We start from the raw sequence: 13,401 nt of genomic DNA, 5'->3' as shown, positions 1-13,401 counted from the left end.
CATTTTGAAAATTTTGAAGTGAAAAGTGAGTTTGTAGTTTAAATATGATGTTCTATTTACTGACCTAATGGAGATGTAACTGCTTTTATTTTTTGTGTAGATGAAAAACATAGACTCTTGAGCCAGGTCGTACGACCACAAGATTCTCGTTCTCTCAGCCCATCCCACCTCCCAGAAGACAGGCAGGGTAGATGGAAAGAGGAGGATCGTAAGTCAGAAAGGAGAGAGAGTTCAAGGCGCTATGAGGAGCAAGAACTCAGAGAGAAGGTTTCCTCTGGTGATAGGCAGAGGGAGCCAGCAGAGAGCGTGGACAGCTCAAGAGCTCGTGCACAAGACCTCATTAGCCACCGCCAGCCTGAAGACCGCGACCGCGATGGATCTGATCGAGCCCACGATGAAAAGAAAAAAGCAAAAGCTCCAAAGAAACCTATTAAGAAGAAAAAGGAGGATGATGTCGGACTAGAGAGGAGCAGCCTTGAGACATCTGAAGATGCTCAAGTATTTTCACCAAAAAAAGGACAGAAGAAGAAAAACGTTGAGAAAAAGCGTAAAAGATCCAAAGGTGATTCTGATGTCTCTGATGAAGAGGTGGCCCCACAGAACAAGAAGAAGAGAGGCCCACGCACGCCCCCTCTGGCCATCAAGGAGGAACTGCTTGAGATTTCCACCGACAAGGATGGCCTGCTCGAGGATTCGCTGAAGAAAGAAGATACAGCCTTTAGTGACTGGTCGGATGAAGATGTGCCTGACCGTGCAGAGGGCATGGAACCTGAACACACTGCAGCCACTGCCACTCCTGGCAGTACCCCTTCCCCACTCTCGTCTCTTCTCCCTCCCCCACCTCCTGTGGCTGCTGCCAGCACTGCATCCACTGCTCTTGCCTCCTCAGCTGTTGTTGCTACCTCCTCTGCCATTAGTTCCAGCTCTGCCTCCACCTCCAGTGCCAATGCCAGTGAAGACTCACATAGAAAATGCCATAGGACCCGAGTGGAGAAAGTGGAAGCATCTCATGTGACCCTAGAAGATACACCACATCGCAAGCTGATGGATCAAAAGAGGAGCAGCAGCCTTGGAAGCAACCGAAGTCACCGTAGCCACACCTCCGGTCGCCTGCGCTCCCCATCTAATGATTCTGCCCACCGAAGTGGGGATGACCAGGGGAGTCGGAAACGGGTGCTGCACAGTGGCTCCAGAGACAGAGAAAAAACAAAAAGCCTGGAAATCACGGGAGAAAGAAAATCTAGGATTGATCAGTTAAAGCGTGGAGAACCCAGCCGAAGTACTTCTTCAGGTAATAAAGTTGAATTGTGATCCAGTTAGTGTTTTCTGTGGTAGTGTATTGTATACAAATTATAACTCTAAGGCAGTTCCAAACTGGTTTTTCTACATGCTGCCTGAAGTTGCATGCAAGTTCAAAACAAAACAAAAGCTTAACCATTTATTTCATTAAAATCATGTCTGTTGCTACTTTAATACCAACACCGTGGAGTGTTATCCCCACCAGGATCACAGTGGCATGCTTTACTGATCGAGCTAGTGTGTTTTAGATCTTTCTCTCTCCTGCAGCCAAAGCTACCTTTTGACCATAGAAAATAAGAGAGGGAAGAGATCAAAGACAAGAGTAATTTGCTGTATTAGTGCCTGGTCTTCTGCCTTCATGTTTTGATGCTTTGGTCTATAGTGAAAATAGACAAGGATGCTCATGGATCTTAATTGGCACTTTATTGAGAGTTTGGATGTATAGGATTACAGAATCTAGAAATACAGAGTATATAAACAGAACATTAAAAATAAAACAGAGACGTTATAAAGTGTAAAGGACTGTAAAATGAAGTGTTGTGTTTGTTTATTAACTTTCATATGCACACTCACTTTAGACCGCCAGGATTCCAGAAGCCACAGCTCAAGAAGAAGCTCCCCTGAGTCAGATCGCCAGGTTCATTCAAGGTCTGGGTCATTTGACAGCCGAGACAGGCTTCAAGAGCGAGATAGGTATGAGCATGACCGAGAGCGGGACAGGGACCGGAGAGACCCGAGGCAGAGGGAATGGGACCGGGAAGCTGATAAAGAGTGGCCACGAACCCGAGACCGAGATCGACTACGGGAAAGAGAAAGAGAGCGAGACAAAAGGAGAGACTTGGACAGAGAAAAAGAGAGACTGGCCACTGACCCCGTGGATAGGGACAGAGACCGAGATAGAACTTTTGAGACTTCTCAGTCAGAATCTGTTAAGCGCAGTGAAGCCAAACTGGAGAGCGAGCACGAAAGAGACCTTGACGGCGGTTCCCGGGACTCAGCAACCATGGACAAAGAAAGGGTGGATAGAGACCCGGGGTCTGTGCAGGGGTTTGAAGACTTGAGTAAAGCTGAGCGGACAGAGAGTCTGGAAGGTGAGAGCATTCTCTTTTCTCGTGGATTGCCCCATTCCTTTTCCAGTTCCCTGCAGGACCGCGTTTCCTTGTGAAGTCATCCGTGAATAAATATGTACTAACTCCATTCTACCCAGTGGAAGTAGATGGCCTGTAAGAGTGGAAGCGTGACCGTTTCTAAACACTGGGACACAGCATTTCATCAGAGACCTGAATGGAATGAAGAAGTAACGATTGAAGAAAAGGGAGGGAACAGAGCATTAAGAGAAAGAACAGTCCCTTCTATTGCCACCTAAAAATTGAAGTGATAACTCACTTGGTGTATTGCCTATGGCTTTTAATAGCCATCACATCCTTTTCTTACATGATAAAAAAAATCAGCTGAGCATGATGGCTCACAGTATAGTCCTAACTGCAGGAAAGCTGAGGCTGAGAACCACATTCAAGGTCAGCCTGTCTTACATAGCAAAACCTGTCTCAACTTGTGACAGAAATTGAAGTGAGCAATTAAATAGCTGTTAGTGGTCCCTGTTTGCTAGGGCCGTTGAAAATGAGCATGTTGTAATACCACCCTCAAAACTATTAGATGGCAGATTGACTGTAGAAGCCTGATGGCGCTCCCTGTCTTCCAGCAGAACACAGGGCCACATCAGCCGTTTGGCCCAGGCAGAGCCTGTCTTGAGTGCATGGGACCTCAGTCACCACTCCTTTCCTCTTCACCTTTCCACAGTGACAGACAAATTGACTCATTTTAGGGAGTAGGGATGATGACTTCAGTAAAAAGAAAGTTATTACTATAGTTCAGTTTGTTACAATTCAACTAAATCCAATTTGGTTATGCAGAAAGTTTAAACCTCCTTTAAAACTATGACTTATGCTTTCATTTTATTTATACTCAAAATGGAGGTGAAATGTATTAGGAAGAAAGCTAAGGTAGAAATGTCTTTGAAGTTAAATGGTGTGTGTGTGTGTGTGTGTGTGTGTGTGTGTGTTTTAAATAGGTGTTGTTGAGCAATCAGATAATCAAGAGATGTAAACAATCACTTTAAATCAGTAGATTTTACTATAGGCAAAATGCTGTCATGCGGCAATTCACAAACAATAAATCGTTATTCTTTATGTCCTCATCCCCAGGCCATAGATAAACTGACACAGGCATTTCCAGTCTCTCGCCTGTCTTCATCCTTCCTTTTTCATTTTGCTATCTTGAGTGTATTACTTCCTTTCTGGAGCTGCTCTTTGAGCTGTGCCCACTGTGTGTCTGTGTAAGCATCCCTGCTCTGTGTGGAATGACCTTCCCATGTCTTCACCCCCATGTCTTCCTTCTTATGAACCATTGCTTTCCTCCTGATACAGTGACTGTATCAGGACATCCCGTGTTACCCATACTCTGTGTGTGCGTTCTCGACGTAGCATTCCTGGTTGAATAATATACAGCCAGGTTAGCAGGGGCTGGCTTCTCTGAGAGTTCTCTGGAAATTCTGCCTCCCTGGGACTTTCCAGTCTTACAGTCAGAATTTACATCATTGTTCTGACATAACCTTTTCTTTTCAAATCTCTGGGTTATTAGTTTTTGTTTTATGTGGGGTTTTTTGTTTGTTTGCCTTGCTGTATAATAGCAGTGGTGTGTGTGGTGGTATTGCAGTCTCTAGAAAGGCAGAGTAACTCCCAGTTGCCTGTTTTCTCTTTTAACAAAAGCTTCTACCTCAGCCTCATCACATTACATTTTCACCTCAATTCTGAGTATAAGTGGTCACAAGTCACAATTCTAATGGAAATACAATTTTGGGATGTAACTGAACTAATTATAATAGATCCATTAGACCTGGAGTCACTGTCTTCATCCTGAATGTATCATTTCTTTATTGTGACCGTAGATAATATGGTATAATGTAGTGAGAAGCGGCGGGCTGCCACCCGCCGCCGGCTAGCTTTACACCCGAAATAATTACACGGAAACTGTATTTTTTTAAAACACTGTCTGGCCCATAGTTTTAGCCTCTTATTGGTTGACTCTCACATCTTTTTTTAACCCATATTTAGTAATTTGGGTAGCACCACGAGTTGTGGCTTACCAGGAGAGATCTTAACCTGTGTCCATCTCGGAGAGGAGCAGCATGGAGACTCACCACGCGACTGCCTGAAGCGTCTCTCCCTCTCTATTTTTTTGTTTTTACAATTTTGTTTTGTCTACTCCACCTACCTAATTTTTTTTTAAAGGGCCAAGGCAGTTTTTTTTATTAATTGTAGAAGGAACGGCGGGCTGCGTCCCGCCACCAGCCACCCGGCCGCCGGCTAGCTTTACATCCGAAATAATTACATGGAAACTGTATTTTTTTAAACACTGTCTGGCCCATAGTTTTAGCCTCTTATTGGCTAATTTTTATATCTTGTTTTAACCTATATTTAGTAATTTATATAGCACCACGAGGGGTGCCTTACCAGGAGAGATCTTAACCTGCATCCATCTTGGAGAGAAGCATGGCGGCTGCCTGAAGCGTCTCCCCCTCTTTTTCAGAATTTTGTTCTGTCTACTCCGCCTACCTAATTTTTTGTTCTCTTAAAGGGCCAAGGCAGTTTTCTTTATTAATTAACCAATGAAAGTAACATAGACAGATAACTCTCCTCCATCAGTATAAATATTTAGAAGTGAATCATTTGCTGTATCATGTAAATATTTTCTTATTAGTAAGAGCTTACAGCCAAAGAAGACGTATCCTCATTGTATACAAGCCCACTATGGTGTCAGGCAGTGATTTCACAAGCCAGCAATGCAGTGTTATTACTGAGAATAATAGAGTACATAAGGGGATTTTCTTCTGGAAAGTAGAAAAACTATTAGAATGATGAGAAATATTTCGTAGCCTCATACTTTTTATACTTCAGATGCATACCCATGAGCCTGTGGTTACAGTTTGCAAACAAGGGTTATAGATCTATAAAATATGTAGCTTAGAAATAATTAAACTTATTTATACTTTGGGAACTAAGTTTACAACTAACTCAGGAAATAAAAGCTTAGTCTAGGTATAGTTGAGGAGAAAAGTCAATAAAATAACAAAATAGAATTTATACTACTGATGCCAACAGAAGCACTTACTTTCTAGTGTAGTATTACAGCATTCTTCCAAAAGTTTCATTCAGTAAGGAAATGAAAACATCGAGACAGAGAAGCGGAATTGAGAGGTAGGGAAATTAACAACACTTTCACAGTAGGGCCTCACTGTTAGAAAGATCATATTGTGAGCCAAACATCATAGACTAAGATTTGAGCTTAAAAGTGCAGTTTGAAATTGGTTTGCAAGTTTTTAAAATGAGTTTACTTGGGTAAAATATTACTGTAGCTTTTTGAAGTTAAACTATCCTAAATGTTCAAGTGTTGTTGAAAATTAACACAAAAAGAAGACATGAAATAGGAGAACTAGCTGAAGACAGGCTACAACAGGAAGGGAAATAGGGGTGAAAATTGGAAAAATTCAGTATATACATGTATGCATGTATGAAACTGTCAGTTAATACAGTGTACATACTCAACATTCCTTCTGAAATTTTAATTCTGACCTAACAGTGTGTTTGGACATTGCTACTGTATTTTTAATATTAAAAATATAGCTAGTTCAGTTTTACTTTTAAAATTAAAATTATCAAGTTATTATCAAATTATCAATTGGCAAAGGAATGTGGTTTTTTGGTTTAAAAAAATACTTTCTCGCATCCTTTATTGTGCCCACGATTGCTGCCTTCCAGTCTCACTGTTGCTCCCTTTTATTACTTTTTTGACATGAGCTTGGTTTGTCTGTGTAGCCGGAGATGACGAGTCCAAGTTAGATGATGCACATTCGTTAGGCTCTGGTGCTGGGGAAGGATATGAACCCATCAGTGATGATGAACTGGATGAAATTCTCGCCGGGGATGCAGAAAAGAGAGAGGACCAGCAGGAAGAGGAGAAGATGCCAGGTAATGCACTGCGGCGCTCACAGGGGAGCTGGAGTGGGGGGCCCTTTGTTCTCCTCCATGCTGTAAGAAGTAGTGAGGGCTCTTAGGCTCTTCCCTCTAGGTCTTACTTAAGGAAAGCCCATTAGAAAGACTACTATAATGCATGCATCTATATTCTTTAATTGACACTGCCCTTCAAAGAGTCATAGGTCCTAGGGAAAAGCAGAATTGTAAGATTTCTTTTCTAGAGTTTAGATTTCTTACTAACTCACCCAGAACCTCACCAAATCCCAGCTGCTTGCCAATGTCTGACATGGTGGGTATGTGGTACAGGACTTCATAATTGTGGTGGCCTGAGCCAACTTTTTAAACACCTTTCAAAAAGAGAGATAGTTGGTGTTTGTTTGAACACAGTTGATGAAGTTCCTTTTCTGCATGTGTCCATTCTGTGTCTTTCCTGTGTCCTTGCTGTGGTCTGAGCTCTGCCCGGCCCACTGGAGTAAGAACTGTGAAGCAGCATCTTGACACTCAAGGAGCCATCTGCCTCCGTCAGGGCCTCAGCGTGCAACTTTTTAATTTATTTGATTTTTCTTTCTTTTTTTAGTTTTTGAAACAGTGTCTCATGTAGCACAGCTGACTTCAAACACCCTGTGCAGCTGAGGATGATCTTGAATTTCTGATTCTCCTGCCTGTACCTCGCAAGCCCTGGGTTATAGGCATTGGCTGCCACGTGTGTTTGTTTTATTTTGTTGTTGTTTTAGCATAGGGAGTTATTTTGATTGGCCTGGGTATATTAAATGTACTTACTTCATTTGTCCTTCTATTTCCTAACTTAGAGATGCAGCTTGTTACCTCATTTTCCCGAGATTATTTGCCATGTGATAATAGTCACTGTATTGCTCTTTTATGTTCGGTTATTTATTTTCTGGGGATGTGTGGCGCATGCCGCAGGACAGGTGTGGAGTGCAGAGGGACAGTTCATGGGACTAGGTCAGTTCTCCTTCCACCATGTGGGGTCCAGGAATGAAACCGAGATTGACAGCTTTGACTTGAGGCATATCTACATGCTGAGCCATCTTGCCAGCCTCAGACTGCAGTGTCCTGGTGTAAAAAAGTCCTGCTCTGTAATTCTTTACCTTGTTTACAGATCCTTTAGATGTGATAGATGTGGATTGGTCTGGACTTATGCCAAAGCATCCCAAAGAACCGAGAGAGCCGGGGGCTGCGCTCTTGAAGTTCACACCTGGAGCCGTTCTGCTGCGAGTTGGGATCTCTAAGAAGTTGGCAGGTTCTGAGCTGTTTACTAAAGTTAAGGAAACATGTCAACGACTTCTAGAAAAACCCAAAGGTAACTTGGTTTTGCTTTAGCTGTGTAACATGCCGTAACGATTAGTATGCTTTTGGGAAGCGTTCCATTGGTTGTCTGTAGAGCCTGAGCTCTAGGAATTGGTTTAGGAGTTCTATTATTTCCTAAATTCAAGAAAGGCTTAATTCTGGAGGGGGTGGGGGGCGCCTTGGAAAAGAAAATGAACTTTCTGTATCAAAAATATTCTGAGAGCTGAAGGTTCAGCTCTATGCAGAGCATAAGCACAGGGCACGGGGCTTAGGTCCAGCACCGTAGAAAAGAGAAAATGCTTTCTAACAGGTAAGTTCATGCGTCAGAATGCACGGGGTTTGTTCAGGGCTAAATAAAACAGTTCCATGTTTTTCCCTAAGCCATGTTTGGGTGACTTGACAACCCTTTCCCCTGGTGGCAAGCAGGTATTCCCAAATGTGAATGTCTAGGCTGAGAATGGTTTAATGTGTTGGGGGGGGGGTCCCTAATCTGTATTCCAGAGAATACCCTTCTTCTCACCTAATCTCCATGTGTTGTGTCAGCTGTAGTTGGAATAGTTAGATCACCACTGTCTCTTGTCTGCAGTAAGAAGCAGACTGGTTACTGCAGTACGACACAGAGCAGTGCCTGGACTGGAGGCGCATTATGTTTAGACTGTTAGTATTTAGTCATAAAATATTTTATCTGAATTAATTTTCACCTTATAACTGTCAGCAAATCTGAACCTTTTAATTTATGGATTCTGGTGTTTTTTGGTTTATTCTGTTGTTCTATAGCTTACTGATAATTCTGTCAATGAGATTGGGAGAAAACTGTTTTTAAAGTTTTATGAGCCATGTCCTTTGCCTGTTCCTATAATCAGTAAAGTTCTCAATTTTAATACTACTAATAAATTGTAACTATGAACATTTTGTGATCTGAAAAGTGACCTAAGGGTTCTTGACACACTCTTTTTACTTTGGTTAAAGTCTTTGGCCTTAGGAAAAAAAACTCCTTTTAACCCCAGTTTTTTGTTTACTTTATCCCAGCCTAATTTTTTAATCAAAATTCTCTTTTTGCTGTCTTTTTATTTTCTTGTCAACTTAAGTGTTTTCTCTTTCTCTTGCATGGTATGATTTAAAACTAATCTATTGTGTCTTAACACATTGTCTGTAACATATTGTCATATAACACATTGTGTTTATGTGACTTAGACACTTGGCTAACCCCTAACTGCCCTTAGCTAAGGCTATAGAGGTCACTATCTCTGCCGTGACTACATTTATATCTTGCTACAGAAGAGTCCTGAAATGTCAGACTGTACATGATATTTAATGCTAGGCCAGATACTGAATCTGATTTAAATGTTCTCACTTGATGTTCTTTCAAGTCTATAATCAGGGCCTCACCCCCTCTAAAGTCTGCTTTCAGTGCACCTTAAATTTAAGGTGGTATCACACTGTTGTTTTCACGGAAGACAAAGGTCCTTCACGAGGGACCATTGCTGCTCGCCTTGGTGAGCCATTCCCCAAGGTCGCTAATGTCAGTAAGTCAGAGGTTGCTGGAGTACTCAGTTAAGTCAGTGCTGACACTTGCCTCTCACAGGGAGACTTAACACGTGCTTGTTTTGATTGAAAGATGCAGACGGCCTTTTCGAGCATGAACTAGGGGCTCTCAACATGGCTGCCTTACTGCGAAAAGAAGAGCGAGCGAGTCTCCTTAGTGACCTGGGACCATGTTGTAAAGCATTATGTTTCAGACGGGATTCTGCAATCCGAAAGCAGCTTGTGAAGAACGAAAAGGTACTGCGCAGTGGGTGGTAGGAATAGTGTATTTTCCATTTTAACTTTTTTTGTGAATTTGCTTCCCTGATCTGCCAGATACTTAAGGGAAGGATCCACATTTCATCCTCAGCAATGTTGATGGCGGCTGTCGTGAGTGATAATTGTCCCTCTAGACTCCATGCATGAACGTTTATTCATGTGTGAGATATTCTGCATGCTTCTTGGGATAAGCAGACACATCAGAGTGTATGCAAGCATTTGCTAGAAACAATAAAGGTGACTCAGAAGTCAGAAATGAGAGTCACTCAAGATTTGAGACAGAACTGATAGAGACTGAAAGAGTCTTGGGCATTTTTTTTTTTTTTTTTCTTCAAGACAGGGTTTCTCCGTAGCTTTGGAGCCTGTCCTGGAACTAGCTCTTGTAGACCAGGTTGGCCTTGAACTCACAGAGATCCACCTGCTTCTACCTCCCAAGTGCTGGGATTAAAGGCGTGCACCACCACCTCCCTGCTGAGTCTTGGGCTTTTTAAGGTTGGGGAACTAGGACTGTAAGTGAGTTTGATGGACATGGGCAGTATGACAAAAGAAAATTAGTCCTGTAAAGTTAGAAAAGCATTAACTTACTAACAGTTTACAGGACTACATAGGGAAACATTGACTTCTCTTTCTTTAGCATTGCTATAAGGAACAATAGGCAGGTTTGTGGATTAAGTTTATAAACTGGAAATATGTGAACTCTAAAGATTAAAATGGACACAGATATGTGGAATGGGAGACATTTTAGAAAGTCAAGTCTGGGACTGGAGAGCCGGCTCAGCAGTTATGAGTGCTTGCTGCTATTTCAGAAGGCCAGAGTTCGATTCCTAGAGCCCATGTCTGGTGCCGACTGTCCACCTATGTAACTCCAGCTGCAGGGGGTCCAGAACCCTCTTCTGGCTTATGTGGGTGTTATCTCTTACTCTGTTTCCTCCGCCCCTCTGTCTGTCTGTCTACCTCTCTCTGTCTCTTCCTCCCCTGGTCTCTCTCTGTGTCTTTCTATCTATCCACCCATCTATCTATAGTCTCCTCGACAAAAGAACTGGCTCAAAAATCACTTTTGACACAGTTAATCATTCTCCTTTGTGATCGCTATTTTGTGTATACTTACTATCTCCTCGTTATTCTGCCTAGGTGGCCATCTCTCCTGGCCGCCTTTCTCAGCCCAGCATTTCTCTTGAGAGTATTGCCACCCCCAACCCTAGACATGTATGCAGTGAGTCCTCTTCACAGCTGGGCACTACAGCAGTCACCAGCATCACTGTTGAGCTGTAAATGATCACTTGTGTCATGTTATGGCTATTCCAATAAGGAGTGCCCGTATCCTCAGGAGACTGCACACTCTGTGTAAAAAAATAGCACTCGGGAGGCAGAGGCAGGCGTGAGGCCAGCCTGCTCTATAAGAACTGGTTCCAGGACAGGCTCCAAAGCTACAGAGAAACCCTATCTGGGTGGGGGGGAGGGGGACATTATCATACTTGTTAATTGCTCCCCTAATATACTATTGTGTCTCTCAAAAACTGTAGCAACTCAAACAGCCCTAAAACATCTCACGTAGAATTCTTTAGACCCTTATACATTGTAATTAACAGACCATATGACACATTGAGAAGTTTTAATGATTCATTATAAATGTCTTAATTAACCCATCTTCAGAGAGAATTGTGAGCGTTCAGATTTCTCAGTGTTGAAGACATCAGCACTAGGTGGGCCTGGTAGCCCAGGCTGTGGACTCTGCTCAGGAGAATCTTGTGTTTGAGACCAGCCAGGGTTGCAGAAAGCAGCACAGGCTACAAGAAAGCACAGAGCTAACAGATAGTTTCAGACATGAAATGGTCTTAGGAAGAATACTGAGATCAAGTTTTTGTTACTATGAAAGAGAAGCACAGAACAGGGCTGTATCCTGGGCCAAGAGCTAGATTCCTCTCCAGTGACAAAAAGCACAAAAACCATTTATCACTTATTTGACATTGTCTATAACAGAATTACTTTGAAGTATGTAAGTATAAAACATCAGTAAGTTAGGCCTGGCCTGTGTTTCTGTGACATCTGGGAAAGGTAAAACAATGGACGTCATCAGTGATTGTCAGCGTTAGGATTGAGAATGTGATGTGAGTGCTTCTAAGTAGAGACCCTGTCTACCCTGATTGCTACCGTGTCTGCATGAGTCTATAGTAAACCTCATAGAAATACACAAAGAAAGTTACTGTTGCTCTGCCATATCTTAGGAAATAAATACTTTTTAAAGAATGCAAATTGGTTCAGAAACCATCCAGTCATTTGTGTTTGGGGTGCAGGAAAATAAGAGCAGTAGCCCGTGCCCATGCCATTCCATGTAGTTAGGGACAGGGACGAACTGACCCGATTGTCCCGTCCAGCGTAGCTTTAGGCATAGGTTTCTGTATGAGGCACAGTGATGACTGACCATCCTCTAAAAAAGAGTTCCGTGCTACGGCCCAAGTGCTGAGACCAATAAGGAATGAAGAATGTTGGCTTGTGGAGGAAAAGTCATGCCAGGCAAAAGCAAGATTGAATACAAGTGTTGCTCACTAGGGCCCCTCAGGAGGGGAGACTCAGAGCGCACTGCCTCTGCTCCACTCCAGTGTTTGTTTTCTCGTTAGAAATGGTGGAGGAAATGTAATTAATTGCTTGCTGGGAACGGTTGAGGAGCCCCGCCTTAGAAGAGCTAGACAGGGTTACCCTCTGAAGCTTGCTTGCTTGGTATTGAACAGAGTCCTAATTTTGCTTTAACATGGGCTGAGCTCAGAGTCAGTGCTCAGCTAACTCTAGGGTTGGGGTGGAGATACCCTGCGTGTCTTTCCCACTGTGGTCCAGCAATGTACAGTGTGGTGCTTTTGTTGTTTCCAAACAGGGAACTGTGAAGCAGGCGTACACAAACACTCCGATGGTAGACAACGAGCTGCTTCGGCTGAGTCTTCGGTTATTTAAGAAGAAGACCACTTGTCAAACCCCTGGACAAGACAAGATGGAAGACAGTAAATTAGCACCATCCAGTATCCAGCAGGAGCTGTGCGTGTCCTAGACAAAAGTTTGGGCAGCCCTTTAGCTCTGTCTGCAGCAGTGCAGAATCTTTCCTGAAGTTCTGTGGCTTGAAACATTGCTGTTAGAGACAGAAGTTCATCAGCCACACCAGCAGTGAAGAACTCATCTCTAGAGACAGCGGTTCTGGTTCATCTAAGATTTTACATTAATTTTTATATAGTACTTGACATTCAGCCGAAATAATGTGAAAGCATCTAGATTTAGTAGTTTCCTCTGTGTCTTCATTAAAATTGAAGATTTGAGGATGCCAGGTCATCCCTGTTTTGCAGCCTGTGAATACTCCCTGTGGCATCAGTGCACTGATTTTCATTCTGGATCATCATACAGACACTGACCTTAGTCCAAAAAGCAGCGCTGATGGGAGTCACTGCACGCACTGCATTGCCATGCACAGCACCGGGGAGCGCAGGTCCAGGGTGTGCCTGTAAGCAGGCTCCCCAAAGGAAGCCCAAGTGCTGTTTTCATTTTTTCTTTTGAAAATTCTAAAGAAAAAAAAATTGACTCGCTGGGACTTTTTACGCATGTACATAGTTACATTATATATTAGAAGTCTTTGGACTCTTGTGTGGGGTTTATTGTTCCTTGTCAGAGACTGTCTTGCTTTATTTTTAATAAATGTCTGTTTCCTTGTTGTAAATTTCCCTTGTTTTTATTAATCAGACTCTAGATACCTAGAAACATGTGTCATCAGCATTATGGGTCCATTCTTCCTGTGCTCTCACACCCTGCTCAGTGTCGTGCAGCTGTGTGTGCGTGAGCGTGTTGGAGGGTGTCCTTCCATCCAGCTCTCGTCTGACGGTGAAGATCTGACCACCACCTCGCAGTGCTGAGCTGCCTCCAAAATTTACTTTTTTAAATTCTAGACTACTTTGTTCTCTGTACATCTTTAGCTCATGAA

General features: G+C 42.9%; 1 protein-coding gene across 2 annotated transcripts in view; it reads left to right on the top strand.

The window, feature by feature from the left end:
• The window catches only part of Zc3h13 (zinc finger CCCH-type containing 13), a 64,054-nt gene extending 50,914 nt beyond the window's left edge, over window positions 1-13,140 (top strand). For both annotated transcript variants that reach the window (XM_038310015.1, XM_038310014.1), the window contains exons 14-19: window positions 101-1,291; window positions 1,878-2,390; window positions 6,174-6,326; window positions 7,453-7,653; window positions 9,259-9,422; window positions 12,313-13,140. In XM_038310015.1, coding sequence (XP_038165943.1) covers window positions 101-1,291; window positions 1,878-2,390; window positions 6,174-6,326; window positions 7,453-7,653; window positions 9,259-9,422; window positions 12,313-12,483 — 2,393 coding nt within the window. In that variant the 3' untranslated portion in view covers window positions 12,484-13,140. The remainder of the gene's footprint in view (window positions 1-100; window positions 1,292-1,877; window positions 2,391-6,173; window positions 6,327-7,452; window positions 7,654-9,258; window positions 9,423-12,312) is intronic.
• Window positions 13,141-13,401: the final 261 nt, after the last annotated feature.

This window comes from Arvicola amphibius, chromosome 13, assembly GCF_903992535.2.
Source record: "Arvicola amphibius chromosome 13, mArvAmp1.2, whole genome shotgun sequence".
NCBI classification, from domain to species: Eukaryota; Metazoa; Chordata; class Mammalia; order Rodentia; family Cricetidae; genus Arvicola; species Arvicola amphibius.
The sequence above is the reverse complement of the archived record's forward strand: the minus strand, read 5'-3'. Positions and strand labels throughout refer to the sequence as shown.